Source organism: Panthera leo, chromosome B4 (genome assembly GCF_018350215.1).
Source record: "Panthera leo isolate Ple1 chromosome B4, P.leo_Ple1_pat1.1, whole genome shotgun sequence".
Classification (NCBI taxonomy): domain Eukaryota; kingdom Metazoa; phylum Chordata; class Mammalia; order Carnivora; family Felidae; genus Panthera; species Panthera leo.
In genome coordinates this window covers 98,570,918-98,597,387 of record NC_056685.1, presented here as the reverse complement: position 1 = coordinate 98,597,387, position 26,470 = coordinate 98,570,918, and the positions used below count along the sequence as shown (strand labels likewise).

General features: G+C 36.5%; 1 protein-coding gene across 1 annotated transcript in view; it reads right to left on the bottom strand.

The window, feature by feature from the left end:
* GLIPR1L1 (GLIPR1 like 1) overlaps window positions 1–23,126 on the bottom strand; it is a 36,073-nt gene extending 12,947 nt beyond the window's left edge. Inside the window, exons 1-3 of the mRNA XM_042944644.1 lie at window positions 22,838–23,126; window positions 5,182–5,427; window positions 1,622–1,722 (exon numbers count right to left, since the gene is read on the bottom strand). Coding sequence (XP_042800578.1) covers window positions 1,622–1,722; window positions 5,182–5,427; window positions 22,838–23,113 — 623 coding nt within the window. The 5' untranslated portion in view covers window positions 23,114–23,126. The remainder of the gene's footprint in view (window positions 1–1,621; window positions 1,723–5,181; window positions 5,428–22,837) is intronic.
* Window positions 23,127–26,470: the final 3,344 nt, after the last annotated feature.

The window sequence follows — 26,470 nt, the reverse complement described above, 5'->3', positions numbered from 1 at the left end:
GTGTCTTTGCTATAGCTGTTTGTTTTATTATTTAAGTAGTTACTTTAGGGTTTATAATATGTATCTTCTACTTAACACAGTCAAGTTAAATTATTGCATTTAATGTAGAGTAGAAGAACTTTAATATACTTCCATTTTTCTCTTTTAACCTTTGTGTTACAGTTCTCACATATTTTAATTTTATGTAGTTGTAACTCTCACAATATACTGCTGTTATCTTTAATTAAATAATTATCTTTGAAAGAGAGTTAAATAATAAGAAAAACATCCTATATATTACCCATGTGGTTACCATTTCCAATGGTTTGTTAATTTTGAAAGATTTTCAAAAGATATAAAATTTTCAGTGGACAGTTTTTTTTTTCTTCCAGTATTTAAAGATATTGCTGTTCTGTCTCTGACATTATTTCCACTGAAAAATCTATCATCCTTATCTTTTCCTCTGTATGTAACATGTCTTAGTTGTCTGGTTGCTTTTAAAATTTTCTCTTATTAGTGGTTTTGAAATTTTTTATTTTAAGGTGAGTTGGTGTAGTTTCCTTTCTGCAGATTTGGGATTTGTTAGCCTTCTTGGGTCAGTGAGTTTATAATTTTCCTTAAGCTTGGAAAGTTTTGGGCCATATTTCTTCAAATATTTTTCTGTCCCTGTCTTTCAGGAAACCATTTCTCCCTAAACTTATCTCACAGATAACTGATGCTCTTTTTATCTTTTTTGGATTCTTTTTTCTCTGTGTATTCTATTTTGAATGGTAATAAATAAGCATTCAGTGGTTCTGCAATTTCTCTGGTATTTATAAAAATTGTACTCTGCCCCAAGTTTTAAGGGTGTGTATTTGTCATTCTTGTTTTTATTTTTAACTGAGAGAGAACCATAGAAAATACAGAAAGAGATGTACACATTTTGTACCTCTCCATAGCAATTTTTGCACATATCAGATTGTTTTTGCAAATTATATATATTTATTCTTTACCTGTGTTTTCATTTTTTTGTACATTTTGTTTTTAAAATTTTGTTTGTTAAAAGAGATGAACTACTAACTGATTTTTATCTTCTTTCATGTTTCTATGTATTGGGATAAGAGTTCCAGAATTTCATTGTTTGGGATTCCCCTTAGGCTAATGTTCTATTTCCATTTAGATATAAAGTTATCAGCAAGGCAATTAAAAATTATGATATTCTTTTCCTAGAAAACTATGCTTTTCACTGTCATTCTCAATCATTTACTCTTCCCCAGTATGTTACACTAGATAAGCCTCTGCCACCCTATTTTGTGTTCCAAATATTTAGATATTACTGTGACAATGTATTTTGTTATCTTTTTTTTTTTTTAAACTTTAAAGTTTCCATAATATTCACTCTCAAGTTTAATTATTTCATGACAGGTATAATTTTTTTACATAAGGTAATATTCTCTCACCACCTTCTATTTTAATGTATTTCTTTTGAGTAGTGTTATAGAGAGAGACTTCACTTATCAATTTTAGTATATGTGCTGCCGAAGCGAGCACGAGACTTCACTTATCAAAAATATACTTGTCTCTTTAGTATAAGGTTCTATTTTGGAAACAATTCTTAACATGTATTTTAATTTAAAATATTTTGAATAGCAAAATAACTTACGCAGGTCCATAGTTGCATACATATATGGCAGTTTCATGGTTCCCAAGTGTAGGACACATTGTAATTGCACAACCGACTTTATATGAATTGGCCCAAACTACCTATAAGGAAAGGAATTTTAAAATAAAATATGTAAAACAACTTTATGGAAATAATGCATTATGAGAACAGGTCTAATCTTTATCATGCTATCAAAAATGAATGCATGCTATTTATTGTGTTTTTTTCCTTAATTTTTACTATTAAACAACTATTTTGTTAAGTCTGCTCTCCTGAGTCCTAACTAGTTTTTCCTCACTGTTAATTCTCATAAATCAAAAGGAGAATATAACATAAACAGTTATATTTTTTAGATGACTTATGAAATATCTTTAAATTTTCTCCATGGGCATATCATACAAATGATATTAAAATCATAATATAAGGGAAAGCAATAATGAAATTTTCTTTCTTTTTATCAGAAATATTCTACTTCATTTATGATCACATTTCAAATTTTGTGGTCTTAACCATATTCTTACCTTTGTTAAGTCACAAGAGACAGACAGGGATAGAGATTAAGGACATAATGAGTTTACTGAAGAAAGATGCCTGACACAGATATGGTGAATCTTTATTTTTGTCTAGTTGCAAAGAATAGCAAAGTTATTCAAAAAGAAGAAGACTCCTATGGAAAACCAGACATGGGGAGAGAGAGAAAAAAAGTGAAGCAGATTACTATTTCTTTGTGACAATGATAGAAGGGAATTTTTCTCTATTTCCTCAATGAATTAAGGGAGAATACTGATTTCCTCCATTTGAAAAGCAAAATCCTCCAAGGAAAGTTAAAATAGATTTTGACAACATAAATGAATTTTCTGAATTCATTTATTTTATAATTCGGTTAACAAAATTTATTAACATATTTTATAAACTGATGTGTTAGTCACTATTTCCCATGGCGTAGGTGTAGCCAGAATCAACAGTTTTGCAAAATATATTTTAATGCCTCTTTGGTTGCCTGAGAAAAAGCAAAGGGTAATAAAAAGGACAGTGAACTGAGAATTAAGAAATGAGTTTTGCTTCTAACCATGTCTGTGGCTTTAGAGACTGACAGATAAATTCTGACAGATAAATTCTAGTTTCCTACTTAATAAAATGAAATTAAGCTAGATCCAAAAGAGATCCTTTTCCTTTTGAATGTTTAAAAAAGTTAATAAGCTATACAACTGCAAGCATGTATATATTTTAGGAAACCATGTCTAAAAATTTGGTTCACGAATAAATGACAACTCCATAAAATTCTGTTTGTTTAATGTATCTAAGTTGTGAATCTGTTTTGGCTTTGGGAATGGTAAAAGTAAATATTGACTATGTGTAGGTTTAAAATGTATTGGTTTCATTAAAGGGACTAGATGTGACAATGCAAACACTGCTTGTAACTTCAGTATGAATATCTGCAATGGTAAATGCAAGAAATTTTTGGCTTATTTTGTTTAGAACATAAGCAAGATATAGTTGTTGAACCAATAGGAAGAATGCGCCCATTCCTAATTACCTAAGCATATGTGTAAATTAGCCAGTGAGGAGTGAACTTCCAATTCTGATGCAGCAATGCTAGGGGAGGAGGGTTATTTGGGAAAAGGTTCCTTTTTTCTGGAAACAAAAGAGAGAGAGTCAAAGGATTATATAAAGGTTGTAACTTGGTCTTGATGCCATATTAGGGATATTGCATTCTGCTTGTTATCAGTACACCTGACATTTGGATTCTATTCTTTCAATTTTCCCAGCAGTAGCCAAACTATATTCTTTGCAGACAACATCTATCCTGAGAAGAGTGTCCAGACTTACAGTGTCCTGTTATTGGGCAAAGGGTGAATAGAGGGGGAGCATGGAAGCTGCTAACCTCTTTGTTCAGTGCTTCTCTGATAAAAATGACTTGCTTTGAGTCATTGTATACATCTTATACAGATGAGTAAGTTTGGAGAAGACAGCCCTTTCTGTCACTCAAATGAGGCTTCATAGGAGCTCAGTGCCATTTTCAGGATTGGCTTAGCTTAAAAGTGACCTCTACTTCTCACCAAAAATTCCCATTGAAACAACCAGAATACTTGGAAAAATAACAGGAAATAATGTTTTCAAGGTACTAACATCAGGCAACTAACATCAATGCCCGCTGTGGTTTGAGAGGAAAAGATTCAGGCTGTACAATTGTTCCACATTATTGCTGTGAGTTTCCAGGTCATGGCAGGGGAAGTGGGGGGTTGAGGTGTGGGAAACCAGGAGAAGCTTGATGGATTCACACAGCTGAATTCAGCTGATTCAGAGGCAGAGCTGAAAATGTGGGGAGACCAAGGAGGCAGGAACATAGCACCGGGGTGGTAAAAATCGTATAGTGACACAACTATAGTGATCTACAAGGAGTCCTCACCATCAATTCAGCAGAGCATTAATCAGCATGCATGTGAAGAAACTACCCTAGGTCTGGGAAAGAACTACCTATAAAAACCAGAGGAAAGAATGCTAAGACTTAAACAGGGCTAGGAAGGGAGCCTATTTCTACTAGCCACACTGGAAAATATCAATTTCTGGGGCATTGGGTAGAATCTGCATAAGAGTCTTGCCTTACAGGAACCAATTTTCAGATGATGTAACTATCCCAGAAGACAGTTCAAGAATATTTATAGTTATATAAATAAATGCAGCATCCAAAAAGGCAAAATTTACAAAGTTGAAAATATAATGAAATTTCTCCAGCGGGGTAAGTAGCAGGAAAATTTGACCCATAACGAAGAGGAAAAATCAATCCATTTAAACTAACACAGAACTAACATGGATGGTAAATTAGGAAGGAAAACATTAGAATAGTGAGTATAACTGTATCCCATGTGATTAAAAAGCTAGATGAAAGATTAAACATACTAGATACAGTCATTGATGATATTAAAAGAGGAAAAAATAGTGAACTTAAGGTATAGCAATAGGACTCTTTGAAATTAATCATAGAGGGGAAATAATCAAGAGAGAAGAAAACATCAGTCAACTATGTAAAAACTTCAAGTGGTCTTCTACATGGGTAACAACTCTGAAGGGAGGAACAAGTGAGAATGGTAAATATTTGAAGAAATAATGGCAAACATTTTTCAAAATTTGATTTAAACCATAGACCTACAGTTCCCAGAAGCTTAGTAAATGGCAGCACAAAAAGCATGAAGAAAACTGCAGTGCATTATTATGAAACTGCTGGAGACCTGTAATAATGGGAAACGGTTTAAAGGCAGTCAGAGCAAAAAGACACATTAAATACGAAAGAATAAATAAAAGATTATAGTAGATTTCTAGTTGGAAACAATGCAAGTGAGATGACAGTCTCACTTTTTAAGATTTTTAAACTCAGAAAAACAAAACAAATACACAAAAAAAATCAGTACATAGAATTCTATTCCCAGTATAAATAGCTTTCAAATAAAGGTGTATTTTTTAGATACTCAAAAGACACTTAAAAGAAAATGCTCAAAAAGTTGTCTTTTGATCGAAATGTGCATAAATAAGAACTAATCAATAAAATATCAAATATTTACCTGTGTGTAATGGCCACAAACTTTGGAACATGATAGGGTATTATAATCATAAAATGCAGTTTCATTAAACCAAGCAATAACAGCAAATCTTGGTGAAAATATGCTGAATCCACCTAGCCAGATATTTTCTCCAACATATTGAAAAGTCGGAAGACATCCATAGGATTTTGATAAACAGGAGTTGTGTTTGAACTTGCACTTGTTTGCCCACGCTTTAGCAACCTGCGCTAAACCATCATCCCAAGTCTGAAAGAAAAGAATTTAAATTCAATTGTGCATGTTTGCTTGGATTAAAGTTATTCTAATGATTGTAATCAATTCAACTTTTTAAAAATTTATTTTAATAAAAAATAGATTTTTTTTTGTATTATGTTTGTAGTTAGTCATTATTTTTAGTTCTGCTTCAGAAACATTTAGTACCCATTCTATGACAGTTTATCTTTGTATTTCCAATACCTCGCAGATGGCCTGGTACAGTAGAGGCACTCAGCAAATGCCTCTTTTGAATGTGATTTAAATAAGCCAAGAGTTCTTGGTTTAGTAATTCAGGTCATGAAAATACATCATAAGTGAAAGATGAATACCCATTCATAGTTAAAAAGAGAAAATGCCTCTTAGATTGCTAGGAATAAAATGTTTTTAATTTGATTAAGAATATCTACCAAAACCAAAAACAAACAAAAAACTCTTCCATGGGCATCAAGATATAATGGTAAGATATTGAAAGCTTTCCCCCCAAATTGGGAATGTAACAAGATGTCTCGTTATTTTTATTTAAAATAATACAGGGGACAGGACACCTGGGTGGCTCAGTCGATTGAACAATCAGCTATTGATTTCAGTTCAGGTCATGATTTCGAAGTTCGTGACATCAAGCCCTTCATCAGGCTCTGAACTGACAGTGTGGAGCCTGCTTGGGATTCTCTTTCTCTTTCTCTCTGCCCCTCCCCTGCTCTTTCTCTCTCAAGATAAATAAACATTAAATTAAAAAAAATAATAAAACAAAATAATAAGGGGGTTAGGTGGTATAATAAAATATGTGAGCTATAAATACATAATAAAAAAGATATGAAATGTATCATTATTGGAATCTATTATTATTCATACATAACAAGACTGGGTTACATAGAAAATTCAAGTGAATGCACCAACAATACTGTATGAAAAAGTGAAATTATCAGTTCCAAATGCTAGGAAAATACACAAAATTGTATTTCCATATATACTTTAGAAACAAATAGCTTCAAAGATAACAAATATATAAAAATATATCCAATAAATGACATAAAAAATCTGTACACTGAAAAACTACAAAATATCACTAAGATAAATTTGTAAAGACTTAACTAAATGAATAGATATAAAATGTTTATGAACTGGGACAGTTAATATTAGAGAGGATTGGATATTGAAATTTAAAGCATTTCTAAAGAAAATCCACATAACTTTTTCTTTTTTGGTGGAAATTGATTTCAAAATTCAAAGTAAGTCTTTGAATACAGACAGTATTTTTTTAATTTAATTTTTTATTTTTTAAAATTTACATCCAAATTAGCATATAGTGCAACAATGATTTCAGGAGTAGATTCCTTAGTGTCCCTTACCCATTTAGCCCATCCCTCCTCCCCCAATCCCTCCAGTAACCCTCAGTTTGTTCTCCGTATTTATGAGTCTCTTCTGTTTTGTCCCCCTCCCTGTTTTTATATTATTTTTGTTTCCCTTCCCTTATGTTCATCTGTTTTGTCTCTTGAAGTCCTCATATGAGTGAAGTCATCTGATTTTTGTCTTCCTCTGACTGACTAATTTCACTTAACATAATACCCTCCAGTTCTATCCACGTAATTGCAAATGGCAAGATTTCATTCTTTTTGATTGCTGAGTAATACACCATTGTATAGATATACCACATCTTCTTTATCCATCCATCCATCGATGGACATTTGGGCTCTTTCCATACTTTGACTATTGTTGATAGTGCTGCTATAAACATGGGAGTGCATGTGTCCCTTTGAAACAGCACACATGTATCTTGTGGATAAATGCCTAGTAGTGCAATTGCTGGGTCTCAGGGTAGTTCTATTTTTAGTTTTTTGAGGAACCTCCATACTGTTTTCCAGAGTGGCTTCACCAGCTTGCATTCCCAGCTAAGACAGTCTTTAAAAAGTAGAACAAAGCTAGAGGACTTACTGTACCAGATATCAAGGCGTCATAAATCTACATACATACTCTATATAATTTCAATTGTCCTGAATTTGTTATTTTCATTTTATGGCTCAGAATATGGCCAATTGTGGTTAATGTTCCAAGGCACTTCCTAAGAATGTATATTATTTAGTTGTTAAGTGGAGTGTTCTTCTGTAAATGTCAATTAGATCCTAGTTGGTTAATGGTATTAGGTTCTTCTACATTCTTGCTGATTTTCTGTCTGCCTGTTGAGAGAAGAGTGTTGAGATTTCCAAATATAATTGGGAACTTTTCTATTTTTCAAGTTGTATCAGTTTTCCTTCCTATATTCTAAAGGTCTGTTTTTTAGGGCATATAAAACTTTAATTAAAATTTCTTTAATGAATTGATTGTTGTATCATTATGTAATGTTGTTCTCTGGTAATTTTCTTTGCTCTGAAATCTACTTTATCTGATATTAATAAAGCTACTCCTACTTTCTTTTTTTAAGAAAAATTTTTAATGTTTATTTATTTCTGAGAGAGAGAAAGAGAGAGAGCATGTGCGTGCACAGAGAGAGGGGAGGGGCAGAGAGAAAAAGAGACACAGAATCTGAAGCAGGCTCCAGGCTCTGAGCTGTCAGCACAGAGCCCAAGGCAGGGCTGGAACTCAGGGACCTTGAGATCATGACCTGAACCTAAGTCAGACTCTTAACCAACTAAGCCACCCAGGCACCCCTATAAAGCCACTCATGCTTTCTTTTGATTATTATTTATATGACATGTCTTTCTCTAACCTTTTGCTTTCCACCTATCCAAATTATTATATTTGAAGTGACTTTCTTGGTTATAGCATATTGTTGGCTCACATTTTTAAAAAACCCATTCTGATAATCTGTTTTTTAGTTGATGTATTTGGACTATTTTACATTTAATGTACTTATTGATAAGTTAAAGCATAAGTTTACTATTTTATTGTTTATTTTTTATTTGGTCCCATTGTTTTTCATTCACTTGTTTCACTTTTCCTGCCTTCTTGTGAACTATTTGAACATTTTTTAGAATTCCACTTTGATTTATACATACTTCTTTTTAGTATATATATATATGTAATTTTTAGAGGTTGCTTTAGATATTACATAACTTATGTAACTTGTCACAAACTACTGGTGTCAGCATTTTACCAGTTTGAGTGAAGTATAGAAATATTACTTCCATTTAGGTTCCTTCACCACTCAGTCCACCAATACTATAACTGTCTTAAATATTTTTTCTACATGCCTTAAGAACCATATCAAACAATATTATAATTTTTGCTTCAACTGTCTAACATAATTTAGAAAACATTAAGGAAAAATGGTTTCTTATATTTACCCATACTTTTACTTTTTGCTTTTTTCTTCACTCCTGATGGTCCAAGAGTCTTGTTTCATCATTATCTTAGTGTTTGAAGAATTTCCTTAGCTATTCTTTTAGAGTGGGTCTGCTTATGACAAATTATCTTAGTTCTCCTGAATCTGTGGATTAATTTCACCTTCATTCCTGAAGTATATTCTCCTTCTGGGTAGGATTCTTGGTTGACTATTCTTTGAAATTGAAAATGTTGTGCCACTTCCTTTGGGCCTCCATGGATTTGGATTAGAAGTTTGATGACCTTGAAATTGTTGTTTTCCATTAGGTAATGCATTGCTTTTTTCCCACTGCTTTAAACATTTTTCCTTGTCTTAAATTTTCTAAAATTTGATTATGATGTATCTTGGCATGAACTTCTTTGAGTTCATCACATTTGGGCCTCACTCAGATTTATGTCCATGTTTGTACCCAAATTTTGGAAGTTCTCAGCCATTATTTCTTAAGATGTTTTTTTCTCCCCCTCCCTATCTTTCTCTATTCCTTTTGAGACTCCAATGACACACATAGATATTTTGTTCTTGCTTTATAGATCCCTATCTGTTCACTTTTTCCCTTTGGTCCATTTTCTCTCTGTTGTTCAGATTTTGTAATTTCTATTGTTCTATCTTCAAGTTTACTGATTTTTTTTCTTTTGTCATTTTCATTCAACTGTTGCGCCCATCCAGTAAGTTTTTTTTTAAGTAATCTCTACACCCAACATGGGGTTCAAACTCATGACCCCAAGATCAAGAGTCTCATGCTCTACTGACTAAGCCAGCAGGTACCCATCCAGTGAATTTTTTATTTTGGTTATTATATTTTTCAGTTGTAAAATGTCCATTTAAATCTTCTTTATAATTTCCTTTTCTTTGCTGATACTTTCTATTTTTTCATTTGTTTTAAGCATTTTTATAATTCCTCTTTGAAGCATTTTTATGATGAGCCCTTTAAAATTCTTGTGAGATAATTCTTATGTCTCTGTCATCTGGGTGTTGGTGTCTGTTGTCTTTTCTTATTCATATTGAGATTTTTCTGGTTCTTGGTATGATGAGCGATTTTTCATTGTGTGCTTAACTTTTTGAATTTTATGTTATGAGACTCTAGGTTTTATTAAATCCTCCTGTTTTCGCAGGTCTTCACTAAAACTGCTCCAGTGGGGAAAAAGGGACACCACCTCTTTATCACTTGATTGGTGGGTGAAAGTCCAGACTCCCCACTCTTACTAACCCTGTAGGAGGGATACCTTGTTATTACTGGAAGGAGATGGATATCCAGGTTCCCCTTTTGCTTTTGCTGACATCATCATCCCACTGGGAGAGTAAGGGTTGCCTTTTTATTACCAGGTAGGATGAAAATCTAAGCTCCCTACTCAGCCTCCACTAGCACCATGGGGAGGTGGTTATGAGGGACACTTCATTACTTCTGTGTGGTAGTGAAAGTCCAGGTTCCATAATTGGCCTCTTCAGATACCATCCTGGCTGGGAGGGAAGGGGCACCATATTATTGCCTCATGAGGGCGAGAAGCCTCCTCTGACACAACACTGGTAGAGAGGAGGTGGGAGGGGTCCCTTACTAGCATAGGTCAAGGATGATAGTCTAGGCTCTCCACTTAGCCTTTGCTAAAAAAGATAGGAGGATTGTTGCTTCCCCTCCCCATCCCCATATTTGTCCAAAGTTGGATGGTTATCAAAGAAAAGAAAAAAGAAACATTTCTTCCTGACTAGGTTGCCCTTTTTCTTTGTCAAGAGAGAGCAGACTTTTCTTGAGGCTTTTATTTTCTGTATCCATTGGCATTTCTGGGATTTAGGCTTCTGTCATATCTAGTCCAATATATACAGGAGTCAAAGAGGAAATACACGGAGCTCACTTTGTGTCATTTCTTGAGTCTGGAGTCTCTGGCTACTTTGCTTTTTTATCTCTCCAACTTTAAGAGTCTTCTAGGGGCACCTGGGTGGCTCAGTCGGTTAAGCATCCAACTTCAGCTCAGGTCATGATCTTGTGGTTTGTGGGTTTGAGCCCCACATTGGACTCTGTGCTGAGAGCTCAGAGCCTGGAGCCTGCTTCGGATTCTGTGTCTCCCTCTTCCTCTGCCCTTCCCCCACTCACAGTTTTTCTCTCTCTCCCTCTCTCTCTCAAAAATAAAGATTTAAAAACATTAAAAAATATCTCATATATATGTCATATATATAATATGAGGTTTTTATCTATATTTAATGGGAAGGATAGTGCACATGGATATACTCCATCTTGTCGCTAAGATGATTTCTTAAGTTTTTTGCTCATTGTATGTTCCATTCCTATCTCCATAATTCCAAAAAGGCATTCCAAGTAGGTAGACAGACATTCTGTAATTCTTTGCCTCAAGATTTTTGGAATGCCAGAAAGTTTAAGTAGCTAAAAATAAAGGGGTGCCTTGATGGCTCAGTCAGTTAAGACTCCAACTCTTGATGTGGGCTCAGGACATGACCTCACAGTTCCTGGGACTGAGCCCTGCATCAGCCTCTGCACTGACAGTGTGGAGTCTGCTTGGGGTTCTCTCTCTCCCCCTCCCTCTCTTTCTACCCCTCTCCAGCACTCCTTCCGCTCAAAATAAATAAATAAACTTAAAAACAAAAAAGGAGGTAAAATTAAAGGCTACTGCCAGTATTACAATCACAGCCTTGAGTATACATCAAGATTTCAGACGGTAGCGTGGTGGCCTCTGGAAAGTAGAATATCCAACATGGTTCTCCCAGCCTCCATCAGTATTTCTGTGTCATTGGACTGTGTTGGGTGCATGTCCAAACCCGGAAGGGTAATGATATTGGCATCTCAATGGTGACTAGTTTGGAAGGATAATAATGATTATTGACTTGATTACTTAAGATGATTCACCTATCTTTTGGAACAAAGACCCCAGGTTTTTTGCTTTTTGTTTTTTGTATAACAATAGGGGGAAAGGAGTCCCCAGAATGTTTAAGATCACATTTTTAATCCCCTTGTCAATGTGAGGACTAAACATTACAATTAGGGTAATTTAATGGTAATAAATGAATGACATTTCATTTTCATTTTAAGATTGTAGATTTAAATTCATACTACTAATTTCATTGGTTAACTTTCTACATTTTTTGACACTTTAATCACTCATATTCCTTCAAACTACAAAAATTGTTACATGAAAGTTTGTTTACAGTAGCCAAGAGAGACTTCAGCAGCTCTCAGAGGACAGATCATAATTTACTCTTCTGAAAAAATGACTAGACTGAGTGATGAGTTCTCATATACCACCCTTCACCAAAAATTATACATACTTGAAAGAGGTAAGATACCACAAGGACAGAGCCTCTATTTTTCTCACAGCCACTATAAGACAGATGTAATTACAGAATCAAACAAACAATAAATCGGCAATAGCAAACAAATGTTTTCAAGCCAGGCCTTCTCACTTATATTCCTTGCTAGAAACCAATTCATTCCTTTTCCAAGATATTTCAGTTTAGCTATAAACTCTGGAAAGCTTTATCTCCTCTTATGTGTGTGAAAATCTTTGTCTTTTGCCTGAATCATTGAGAGGTTTCTCTATTTTAAAAGAAAAGGAAAAAAAAAAAAGAAAGAAAAGACCAGCTTAAATCTGGTATATATTTTTAAAGAAAATATATTAGTTAAAACATAGTTCTAATGTAGAATAACTTGTGTCAAGTCATCCCCTACCCAAAGTACGGTACAAGTGAAAATTATTCTATCATTCTAATTAAGACCTAGTCTTAATATACAAATGATTTGGGATGAGGACTGGGTGTTGTATGGAAAATAATTTGACAATAAATTATATTTAAAAAAATACATATATATATATCTATATATATACACACACACACAAATGGTGAACACAACATCTTTGAAAGAACAGGAATTAATATCTGATGGCAAAGGAATTATATCCATTAAAAACATGTATTGCAAGTCAGTTCAAACATGCATAGTATGTGTATAAATTATAATTATCTAGGTATATGTATAACTGCAAAAATCTAGTTGCATTTTGGAATTCTCAGGAACTCTTTGAAGCCCATTTTTTCCCCTGATTGAACAGCATAATTAAAAATCTTTCTTGGGGCGCCTGGGTGGCTCAGTCGGTTAAGCGTCCGACTTCAGCCAGGGTCACAATCCCGCGGTCCTTGAGTTCAAGCCCGGCGTCGGGCTCTGGGCTGATGGCTCGGAGCCTGGAGCCTGCTTCCGATTCTGTGTCTCCCTCTCTCTCTGCCCCTCCCCCGTTCATGCTCTGTCTCTCTCTGTCTCAAAAATAAATAATAAACGTTAAAAAAAATTAAAAAAGAATCTTTCTAAAAAATATTTTAAAAGGGGCGCCTGGGTGGCTCAGTCAGTTAAGCGTCAGACTTCGGTTCAGGTCATGATCTCATGGTCCCTGAGTTCCAGCCCCACATTGGGCTCTGTGCTGACAGCTCGGAACCTGGAGCCTGCTTCAGATTCTGTGTTTCCCTCTCTCTCTGCCCCTCTCCCTTCATGCTCTGTCTCTGTCTCAGAAATAAATAAACATTAAAAAAAATTAAAAAAAATATTTTAATGACACCTTAGATCCGGTAATGCTTTCACCTAAAACTAAATTGCTATTAAGTCTCTAGTTCTATGGGAAAAATTCTATCAATATTCTGCCTTAACTTGTAAATAGAAGACTTTGACATGATTGTAGACATAAATTTTAAAAAGCCCAATCACCTGTTTTCTGCCTAGCCTAAACTCCAGTACACTCTGCAAGCTCTCCTGACCACAAGCTCTCATATTATGAAGTCCATCCATATCACAGAAGCTCCTCTACACAAGGAAGAATAAGAAAACCTACTAAGAGATTCTTCCAAATATAAACTAAAAACAAAGAGAATTATAATAATTTCATATGGAGAGTTCCCACACTATCTTTTTAAAAATATTCTTATATAAACATGATGCTTCTACTAGTGCTATGGCAAGAAACAGTATATTGTGCATAGAGTTGAGGGTGGGAGAATGCCTGGATGTTGCAGTGTGCTACTGAAGAATTTATGCTATATATGGATGATATAAAAAAGAATGATACTGAGTAATACAAATAGTATAACAGTCAATGTTCAAAATTCCTGAAAGGATTATAAGAAATGATGCCCATAACAAAAATAATACTTTATAAAATCAGATTTATTGAGGTATAATTGATATGATAGAACTTTACATATTTCATAAAATATGTACAGTTTGATGAGTTTGGACATATGCAAACACCTATGATAGCATCACCATAATCTGGGTAAAAGACATAACCAACACCTCCCAGAGTTTCCTTGTGTCCTTTTGATGTTGTTTGTTTGTTTTTGTGGTAAGAATATTTAACACGAGAGTTACCTTCTTCACAAATTTTGAAGTGCCCCATACTATATTGCTAACTATAGACACTATGCTATATGGCAGATTTCTAGAACGTATTCAACTAACATAACTGCAACTTTATACCCTTTGAATAACAATTCCCCAATACCTCAAGCACCTCACCCCCAACCCCAGCATTGTCAGCACAGAGCCCAACGTGGGGCTCAAACCCACGAACGATGAGATCATGACTTGAGTCTCAAATCAAGAGTCAGACGCTTAACTGACTAAGCCACCCAGGCACCCCAGGACTTTCCTTTTTTATGGCTGAATAATATCCCATTGCATGTATATACCACATTTTCCTTTTCCATTCATCTATTGATGGACCCTTGGGTTGTTTCTATATCTTGGCTATTGTGAATAGTACCACAGTGATCATGGAAGTGCAGATATCTCTTCAAGATCTTGATTTCAATTTTTTGGACATACACCCAGAAGTGGGATTTCTGGATCTTGGGGTAGCTCTACTATAATTTATTAAGCAATCTTCATACTGTTTTCCAGAACTGCAGCACAATTTTATATGCCCACTAACCATGTACAGTGTTTCCAATTTCTTTACAACCTCACAAACACTTATCTTAAATTTTATTTGTGTTATTACTAGTTGCCTCTAGGATAAAGATCTGCAATTAATAAGAAATGCAATTAATAAGATCTGCAATTAATAAGAACAGTGGTCTGAATATAAATGCCATATTAATTCAACAAAAAAAAAGGGAAGAAATGAGAAAAAAATAACCTCTTACTTTATAATAGCAAGAGAATCAATAGATAGTTATTCTTCACATTGGTAAAGCAATTATCCAATGAATGACTTTGGGATCTCTGGTAATATTGCAGGTCAATGAGCTAACCAGGGTAAGGGTCCCAGCAAGGGACCCAGGGTCTTGTCTCAGCAAGAGAGGTTGAATCCAATTCACCTTCTCTCCAACTTGTGCCACTAAGGAATTAAATTGTTAAGCCACTAAAATTTCAGGGTCTATTTTATAGGACAGCCTAGACTAGCTTCATAAAACTTACTACTCAAAGTAGAGTGAAGCCATAATAAAAATCTAAACTTAAACCACCCTGAGACCTAAGTAGGAAGGATTCCTGCTGTGGGCCCAGATTTTATAGGACATCACATATTACACACACACACACACACACACACACACAGGGTATTATAAAATGAAAGATTCTTCTCATTCTAACCTTAGCACATGTTCAGTGTGACCCACGACACCGACATGTTTTTAAAACAAAAGGCATTTATATGTGAATGGTAAAATAGTTTGTGAATATTGTTGCTGATGATGTAAGAGACAGACACTGCTTCAGAGTCCAGGGAAGATTTTAACTATGTTAACTCTTAGGTAAGAGAAAAGATCAACTTGTCAAATCTTTTAAAGCAACATGAAAGCAGTGGATTCTTACATAATATAATATTGTTTAGCAGAACTACTGAAGATCTATTTCCTTCCTTCTCTCTTCATATTCCCATTTTTGGGGTAAGGAAGACATTTTTCAATAGTAACAATTTCCATCACTGTTAAGTAGGGGTAAATGTAGATCTGTATGTTACCTAAGTGAAGCATGACATCAGTTCTTTACATTGGCCACTAGATGGACATGATCACCAGAATGGTGAATTTTATATTTATACAAATATACAAGACTTAAATTTTCCAAAAAAAATTTCAATACTTAAAATCGTTATTCACCCATTAGACTTTGCCTTTTAATTTTAATAGTTTTGATTATTTCAGAAGTAAAAATTTAGTTACTGATTATATAAATGAAAATGAGCAAAATTATTCTGATTAAATCCAAATCTGAGCAAGGTAGGTGAAATCCCTGAAACCATACATTCTTTACTAAATAAAGATTGAATTACTGAGCAAACAATGAGATTGTATGTAGGTTTCCATTTTTATTCTTCCTTTAGCCCACAAATGTTGGTGTAAGATTGCCTGAACCGTGTGGGGAATTTAACAGTTAGCTGGCAAGCAGTGAGGAAACTTATGTCAGAGGCAGGAATAACAGCAATCCATGTGATTCAGGGCCAAAACATCTGAAAAAATGTGATCTATAACACAGAATCATGAGTCCACTGAGCTTGAAGCTCTAAGCAGAGATTGGAAAACAAAATAGTGGTTGTTGGTTGCGGTATGGGTTCAACACGATATTTTAAGAGTAAAAAACTGGCCAGCTTGGAGAAAGAAATGAAAGCTAGAGTCAAGAAATGTGGGGCTTTTGAGGCATGGAAAAGAACTGCTTCTATATAGCATATAATAAGATATGAGATCTTAAAAAGACTTTGAGAGACTAATGTCATAAAACTTTCGTGCGATTAGGGCAAAGAGGAGATGAAGAATGTGACTCCAAGGATATCTTCTTAAGTGATTAAAAGGTCCTTAGCAAATTAACAGATGAGGATGTACCCATTTCCCCAAAAGTCATATTTCAGGATAACTGGCATTAAGGTGAACAAGAAAAGCACCAAAGTGAGAAAACAAAGAAAGACTTGAAAATTTCTCCAATTGGTACTTTAAGTGTGGGTATTGGTATTTGGAATTGATTGGGGGCATATAGCTGAAAGACCTTCAGATTTTTTGAGACAGATGTATTCCCAAAGATATTGTAAACTTGTTACGAAAAAAGCCTATGAATAACTTGGATCTTAAACTTCCATGGGCAGAAAGCAATCTGAGAAGGTTATTGAAGGGGCGGACCTATGCCAGCCGACCATGTCTCCTCCCCTTGAGTAACAGGACTCCGACCCTTCCCCAGCCAATCAGCCAAGGCCACGACCCTTCCCCAGCCAATCGACTGAGGCCACAGCCATTACCTCACCAACTGCCCCTAGACCCCTATAAAACCTTTGTGCTTTTGAAACTCGCTCTCTCTCCCCGGTATCTCACCGCTGTGTCGGTGCAGTAGGAGATTGAGCTCGAGCTAGCTCGAATAAAGGCTCTTTTGCTTTTGCATCGGACTCGGCTCCCTGGTGGTCTTTGGGGATCACGAATTCTGGGCATAACGGTTATGCCCAGATGGTATATTTCCCAATGCCCAATTCATTTTGGCCAAGGAGGATGGTGAATAAGGAAGAACATTTTAGAGGGAGAAGATAGATACCACAGAAAACAATGGACAAGGGAACTCCTACTTCCTTAATCAAAAAAACTTTTCTGACCTCCAGTATATTAGGTATGAATACTGTCTACTATCTAAAGATTTCATAATCATTCTGAACCAACAATTGCTGTGTGGTTCCTATTCTTCCACTTTCTCAGTAGAAGTGTTTGTTACGGTTATCTTGTCTTGTGTTGCCTTTGAATATTGTTTCTGTGGAGGACAGATAGAGGCACTAGGCCAAGAGTGTTCACAACTGACTTTGTTGGGTTGTTGCATTCTACTCAGAGATATTAGATTCAGATTCAGTAACTAAACAGGATACTGGGCTTATCCTTTGGAGGAGGACTTGAACTTATTCTGTTTATGGGATGGAAGGAATAAGTAAATATCTGATGACCATAAAAGCAGTCTGTGCTAGTGATAGTTAATGCAAGCATGCTAGGGTCATCAGACTAATTCTGGCCAGAGGGACCTGAGTGGGAATGACATATATCACCTCCAGGTCTGATTATAAAAATACATGTACAGCCCTCTAGCTTTCTCAATGGTGACTCTGAAAAACATATGTTGGCATGATGGAACCAAAGTAAAATCAGCCCATGGCACTGCACGAAGAAGTGATGTGGAGAGTGGTCCAACCAGTATTGGACTTTGTGTGAGTGAGATACTAAACCTATATTGTTTAAAGAATTATGCTAAGTGAAACGAGCCAGACAATGAAAAAACAAATACTGTATGATCTTACTTACATGTGGAATCTAAAAAAACAAACTCATACATACAGAGAATAGATTGGTGGTTTATGGATATGGGGGGTTGAAATTGGTGAAGGAGGTCAAAAGGTGAAAACTTCCAGTTTTAAGGTAAATAAGTTCTGGGGGATGTACAGTAAAGCATGATGATGTGACTATATGCAACCATACTGCATTGTATATTTGAAGTGGCTAAGCTATTAGATCCTAAACATTCTCATTACAAGAAAAAGAAATTGTAACTATGTGAGGTGATGGACATTAACTCAATTTGCGGTAATCATTTCACAATATACATATACTGAATCATGTTGTATACTTAAATACAGTGTCATGTCAATAAAAAAATGGGGAAAAAAACGCCTGTGAGCTTTCAGGTTTCATTTGTTAACACAATAGTCTATCATTTCCTGATAAATATAGAAATTGATATGAGAAATGAGGTACTTAGTTTTCCTTGATGATTCAGTAGTGGAAGACTGGAGAAACTCCTATTAAAGTCCCAGCCAATAGTTAGCACTTCTGCTTCTGCCCAAGATGGAATAACAGGACTAGATTTACTTTCCCACTTGAAACAATAAAAATAAAATATATGAAACAACAGGTGTCGGCACACATAACATCAAGCAAAGAAAGACCAGTGCTCCCCGACAGGGAGACCAATAAGCTAAACTTCAGCCTACTGCCTTGAGAGAATTTTCAGGCTATAAAGGAGTACCAGGTAAGAGAGACTTGCATAGAGAGAGAACTCCAAAGATGTTCAGAGGGTCCTGCTTGGATATTTGGCAGAGTAGTGATTAGCACATGCATATAAGGAACTTACCCAAGACCAGGGAATGAATCACTCAAAAAGATAAGGGAAATATTACCTAATGCTCACCCAGTCCTGGGAATAGTGCCTTTTTTCACTAGCCAGACTGGAAAAACCTCATAATCTTGGGAATTATGTAGAGTACTCAGAAGGATCTTGGCTTAATTGTGGGGGATATTTATCCTAGTCTAAACTACGGCTTTTGTGCAGCCCAACAAATCTTAAAAACGAGTCTAAAATGGATCAAAATGCCAAGTAACATGAATGCATGCCAGGAAAAAAATCCAGAATATTTATAGAAATACAAAAATAACCATCACCCAACAAGGTAAAATTAGCAATATCTGGTACCTGATAAGAAATTATCTGCATAGAGAGATGCAAGAAAATATAGGCCAAAATGAGCAGAAAAATCAATCAATGGAAATCCAAACAGAACTGACACAAATGTTAAAGTTAGTAGAAAAAGCAAGAATGAGAAAAAAAAATAATGAAAAGAGCATCAGTGAACTCAGTGGGAAACTTCAAATGGTATAATGTACGTGTAATTGGAGCCTCTAATATTTTAATAGATAATGCATAAAATTTTTCTGTTTTAATTAAAATCTGCGGATACAAAAAGTTCAATGAACCCTAGGAAACATGAACAATGTGACACTAGGGCACATCAAATTGCTCAAAACCAAGGATGAAGAGAAATTCTTAAAATCAGCCAAAGGAAGAATACATATGCTGTATATGGGAACCAAGAGAATGATCCAGCAGATTTCTCATCATAAATAATGTGAAAGAAGATAGAAGACGGTGCAGCAACATCTTTAAAGTTAAGCTTAGAATCCTACACACAATGATAATATCTAGCAAAAATTAAGGAGATCGAAAGTTGTCAAAAGATGCAAACTTCCGGTTATAAGATAAGTAAGTACTATCCATATAATGTACAACATGATTGATGAGGAGAACAAAGGCAAAAGAAATGTAGCTAAATTTAAATTACCTTACAACTTGCAGCCCATCAACAAATACTTGAGACAGAGCAGGACTTTCCTCTAAGAACTCACAATTGTATTAATATTAATGCTTTGCCAGAGGCAAGAAACAATTTTAGCTTGACAATAGCCAGATCTCCAGGATCCCGGAAATCTTTAACATATGAAAATCCTTTTGGAAAGTTCCTTAGTCTTTACCACCGACCCCCCCAACCCTCCCAACTTAGATGTATATAATCAATTGCCTTTACAATCCTAGCCCTGCTCTTTCTGCCCATGGGTCCTGTCCCGTGCTTTAATAGAAACACGTTTTTGCACTGAAAACGTCTCAAGAATTCTTTCTTCACTATTTGCTCCTGGCCCACATCACATCACGATGACTATAGCTAACACTGCTGTATGATACATAGGAAAGTTAAGAGAGTAAATCCTGTGAGTTCTCATCACAAGGAGAAATTTTTATCCTTTCTTCTTCTTTTTTTAAAATTATTTTTAATGTTTATTTATTTTTGAGAGAGAGAGAGGGAGAGACGGAGGAGACAGAGTGCGAGCTGGGGAGGAGCAGAGAGAGAGGGAGACACAGAATCCAAGGCAGGCTCCAGGCTCTGAGCTGTCTGCACCGAGCCCAATGCGGAGCTCCAACCCAAGAACCATGAGATCATGACCTATGTCAAAGTCAGATGCTTAACTGACTGCACCACCCAAGCACCCCTTCTTTTTATAAACTGTATCTGTATGAGAAAATGGACATTAGCTGAACCTATTGTGTCATTCATTTCACAATATATGTAAAGCAAACCCTCATGCTGTATGCCTTAAGTTTATACTGTGATATATGCCAGTTATTTCTCATTCGACTGGAAAAAATATACAGTTAATGCAATCGCCTAATAGAGAAAAATATAAGGAGAAATAAAGCTTTTTTATAACATAAAAAGCTGATACAATTAAAAACCAACAGACTGAAGCATAAGAAATGTTTATGTCCCTTAAGCAGAAGGAAAATGATACCAAGTGGAAATATGGATCTAAACAACGAAATGAGGGGCACCTGGGTGGCTCAGTCGATTGAGCGTCCGACTTCGGCTCAGGTCATGATCTCGAGGTTTGTGAGTTCGAGCCCTGCGTCAGACTCTGTGCTGACAGCTCAGAGCCTTGAGCCTGCTTTGGGTTCTGTATCTCCCTCTCTCTCTCTCCCTCCCCGCCCCTGCTCACACTCTGCTTTCTCTCTCTCTCAAAAATAAATAAACATTAAAAAAAATTTTCTTAAAGAAATAAAGAGTACCAGAAAATGTAAAGGGTTAAATAACAAAAACGTTTACATGTTTACAAACTCAAACATAAAACAAGGTAAATGCAAAGAAGGCTGGTTTCCATTCAGGTCTTCTCCACCCTATTCCTTTCTTCCCTCTTGCCTTCAGCTAGCTATTTAAATTTAAACTAATTTTATGTATATCTTTTTATTATTTCCTTTGGAAACCAAAGCATATATATGTGTGTGTTTATACAGAATGCACATATATGTAAACATATACACACATACATAAATACCATCTTAATGAAATAAGATAGTCCTTAAAAAAATACATTCAAATAAGTGTGGAGGAAATACTGTATAGAAAATCCATGTCATTGACCACCCTAACTTATTAGAGATTAAAGTACATATTACATATTAAAATATTTTAATAGTTCTGTATTAAAGAGATCAGTTTATTGTTGTTTAATCCAGTCCAGTGTTTCCCAAACCTATTTGAAACCTCTTCCCCCTCAAAAAATTCTTTCCCATGTAGCAGAATAGTGCAGTTTTAAATTGTGCTATTTGCTGAATGTGATCTTATAATACTTCCATTTTATGTACTTATTTAAAAATTTTTTTTAAATGTTTATTTACTTTTGAGAGAGAGAGAGAGAGGGAGAGGCATGAGCAAGGGGAGGGGCAGAGAGAGAGGGAGACATAGAATCCACAGCAGGCTCAAGACTCTGAGCTGTCAGCACAGAGCCCAACGTGGGGCTTGTACCCACGGACCGCGAGATCATGACCAGAGAAGTTGGCAGCTTAATCGACTGAGCCACCCAGGTGCCCCATTTCCATTTTATTTTCTGTTGGATAGAAAGGAACAAAGCTGGAATAGATATGTTTTACAACGTAGCTATACCTGCATAGTATATAGGCAAAACTATGCTGTCAACATTTATATTCATAGTTTCATAATGACATCTACATGCAAGAAAATTTATAGTCAGACATTCGTTTAAAAACTGTAAATTCTATGAATTATTTTAATAATCCAATGTTCTTGATGCTCATTCTTCAACAGAGTACTCTTTTTGCCTTAATGTCTATATGATGAAGGTCTACAAAAGACACCATCAGTTCAATGTTTTTGGAATTAAACTTCACATTCTATTTTTCATGGAAATGACAATCTGATATTGCTCAAATGCTGATTTCATTATTCACATCCTTGTAGAACATTTCTTAAAGATGAATACTACACACGTAGTGCTGTTTCATCCTTGAGTTCATAATAAGAGATCAAGAGAATCTCGATCCCTGTGTTCTTTCTTTTATCCGTAGTATCTCAGTTATGCAGTTTGGGGAGTGCTAGCCAAAATAAGGGGACGGGGTGGGGAAACCTGTGCGAAGTTGCGGAAGGAAGTACGTCTGTTAAGCCTTAGCGATGAAGACCAAGCAACTCCCAAACACCATCCTTCCTGACTCCCCACCCTTCATCCTCCACCCCTACCCTCCATTCCCCTATCCTCCCTACCCCCCAATCCTTCCTCACCCCCCCCCCCCCCCCAAAGGGAGCTAAGTCTGGGCAAGATACAGGTTTAAGTTTTCCCTTCTCGTCCACGCCTATCACCCCCCTGAAGGATGATAGCCCGGCCAAGGTGTGATTCTTAAGTGCACGCTGAAAGTCCAGACTGAATTCATACAAATGGCTGCATCATATTTATCTGCCAGTTACCTTAGGATGAACCAGAGAAATAAGATCCCAACCCGGGGTTCTTTCTCACCATGTGTTTCATGTCGGCCGCGGCGGGCCAGACTTTGCCGCGCATGTCGTTGTGCGCCTTGACGCTGCTGTCTTTAAAATTCGTGTCTGTGATGGAGGGAACTTTGGCAGACGATTTACTGGCTACCAGACAGAGACCTAGCGTCCATAAGCAACTCAGTTTCTTCCTCAGAACCATAGCGGAATGCACAAGACGCTCTGACTGCGTGGACCAGTAACGGCTCGGCCAGCCAGTCCTCCGCGGCCCCGTGGGGACCACTCTCCGGGCTGGCTCCATCCTCCTGCACAAGCTCGAGCTCAGCGCGGGGATGCTCAGCTGGTTGGCCCCCCAGAGGGCTGCGCCGGAACCCGAGGCAGGACAGGCAGCAGGTAGCACGCGTCAAAGCGCTGCGCTACAGGAGAAAGCCTTGGGTGGCCCTCTGGTGCGTGGTTTTAACCATCCAGGACGCTGTCTTAACCATCCAGGACGCTGTCTGAGGACCCAATCCAGAATCACTGGGGAGAGCTCCTGAACTGCAATCCAGATTGCAACACGTTGGCGACACGGTGTTATGTAAAAAGACAACCCGTATTAGATGCTGACAGTGGACGAGGCCGGCACAAAACCCTATAGATTAGTTACATAGCCTCGGTTTTCATATGTAGCTTTTTTTATACTGTTTTAAATTAACTGCAGTGTCATTCTGCCCATATCTCCAGAAACTGGTAATAAGTCAAGAATGGGCATTTTGTGTACTCCACATAGTATGATCCTAAATTATTACTTGGTCAAACATTTAATAATTCAATAATTTGCCTTTGTTTTCTCATTTGGAGACTGACCACCTAGAAAGATAAAGATAGAGAGGTGTGGCTAAGTAGTTCCTCTTGACAGAATCTTACATTCTTGATATTTGAGTTTGAAACAGAAGTAAACTTCAGATAAAGGACCACTTTAGTTGGCATGCTAAAGACTAAGACAGAATACATTTGGTTGCTTATTTTACCTATATTGCAATATAAATCAACTTCATTTGGCTTACTATTTTAAATCCATTATATCAGTTGTTATTCAATAATAAACCCAGCATTTTTTGGTGACACTAAGTGACATTTTCAAGTATTTCTGTGTTCAAATAAATATCTTTATTTGATGATTTGAGGTTGTGTACAGTGTCATTTAATTCAAGTAAATACATATTTATATCTACTGACTGTTCTAGTCAATAAATCTTGCCACTAAAAAAATCTTTGATGCAACTAGTTACCATTAAAAAAATTTTTTTTTTTAAATGTTTATTTGAGAGAGGCAGAGCATGAGCAGGGAGGAGCAGAGAGAGAGACAGAGACACAGAATCCAAAGCAGGATGTAGGCTCTGAGCTGTCAGCAAAGGGTCCCACTCGGGGCTCAAACTCAGGAGCTGTGAGTTCATGACCTGAGCCGAAGACGGATGCTTAACTGACTGAGCCACCCAAGTGCCCAGTAACCATTTTTAAAAAGTAAAAAGTAGGGGTGCCTGGGTGGCTCAGTCGGTAGAGTGACTTCGGCTTGGGTCATGGTCTTGCGGTTCGTGGGTTCATATGCCACATTGGGCTCACTGCTGTCAGCACGGAGTTGCTTTGAATCCTCTGTCCCCTTCTCTCTATGCCTCCCTGCTTGCACTCTCTCTCTCTCTCTTTCTCTGAAAAATAAATAAACTTTTTTTTTTAAGTAAAAAGTAAAACATTACGGGGTGCCTGGCTGACTCAGTCAATGGATCTCAGGGTCGTGAGTTCAAGCCCCATATTGGGTGTAGAGATTACTTAAAAATAAAATCTTAAAAAAAGCAGAAAATTAAATTATAAAATGGGGAAAAATACAAGGATCCTAATGGAAATTCTACCTAGCAGGAGAGACAATATTTCTCATCTGTCTCTGCTGATGGAGAATTGCAATATATGTGACTAGCATTACTTACACAGTCCAAACTGAACTTCTTACATCCCACACCCTAAAACGGGTCCTTCCACAATCTTCCCTATCACAGTTAATGATGGTTTTATCCTTCTGACGGCTCAGGCCCCAAACTTTGGAGGTTTGGGTCCCTTGACAAATTCTGTTGTCTTTGTCTGTATATTTTCAGAACTTGACTACCATTCAGCATTTGAAAGGGCACTCCTTGATTTCATGGATAATTGCAATGGCTTCCTGGTGGACCTTCCTGCTCCTGCTTCCTAACCTCCCATGGTTTATTCTCCAGACAGCAGTCAGAGTGATTGTATATAGTCTTGAGCATACTTAAGTACTTTCAGTGTCTACTATGTTCTAAGCACTCTTCCTGGTGTTTGGGCTTACAACACAGGAAACAAAACAAAGCAATCTGTTTTTTTGGCATTCTAGTGAAGGGACACAGGGAATAAATGGTGAGCATAAGAAATTCTATGATTAAGAAAAACACCCTGATGATATGTATAGAAAAAATATAAATCAGGCTAAAGAATTTGGGAGCACTGGGGTGGAGGTGAGGGTGGCACGTTTGATTTCAAATAGAGTGATCAGTGTGGATGTCTTTGAGAAGGTGACTTTTGAGCAAATACTTGAAGGGGATGCAAGAGGGAAGTGTGTGGCTACTGGAGGAAGAGCGTTCAAGGAAGGAATTTAAGTACAGGGTAGAACTATAATACTTGGCAAAAATCATGTGGAAGATGGGAGAGCTCAGTGGTTATAGTTGAATTATTCTAAAGTCCTTGTATTCCTGGAAGAAGGGTAGAAATACGGAGTGATTTTGACTTTATTAAGTGATACATACATGTTAAACATTAAAAAAAAAAAAAAACTATTAAAAAAAAAAAAAGAATACCAGACCTGTAGAGGGAAAACAATTTTCTCAGCATTTCTAGGACTTCATTCTATTGTCTCTATGTATATTTATCTTCCTATTCCAATATTTAAATACTAAGTCTCAACACAGCATCCAAAGTGATCCTACTAATATAAGTCAGATCACTCTGTTCAAAACCTTCCAACTGATGGCTTCCCATAGCACTCAAAGCAAAATCCTCACCAGCTATCCTCACAGATGAGGGAGCATAAGGCAAGCTGACGTCCCACAATCCCACCACCAACTCCCCCCCCCACCTTCCCCAAGTGGGAAATGTGGGACATTCCTCAGGTACTCCTGGATGCCCAAGAACCAAGGAAAGGGAAAAACCAACAGAGCTGATAGAGATCGTGTTCATGTAGCACAGGAGTCCCCATCAGTTTACAAATATCTTAGTAAATTATAAGAAAAAGGCAATCTTATCAATAGCCTAGCCTCCAGAAACCTATAGACTCAGTTTCCTGGAGCCCTAACATCACCCACCGCACCCATCACAACTCCCCTTGATGTGGGGAACAAGGGCAAAAAGGAAATGGTTGAAAAATAAAATTTCTTTATAACCTGCAGCCCATTGACAAATACTTGAGATAGGCAGAGTATAACATTTCTCCAGGAACTCCTTATTATCTTATTGTTCATGGTTTGCTAGAGAAAACAAAACAAAACAAAACACTTAAGCTTGACGATAGCTAGGCTTCCAGTATCTTTTGAGTCCTCTTTAGTGTATGAATGTCCTTTTGGAAACTTCTCCTTGCCTTCACCTCTCCCAAGTCCCAAGTATATAATCAGTCACT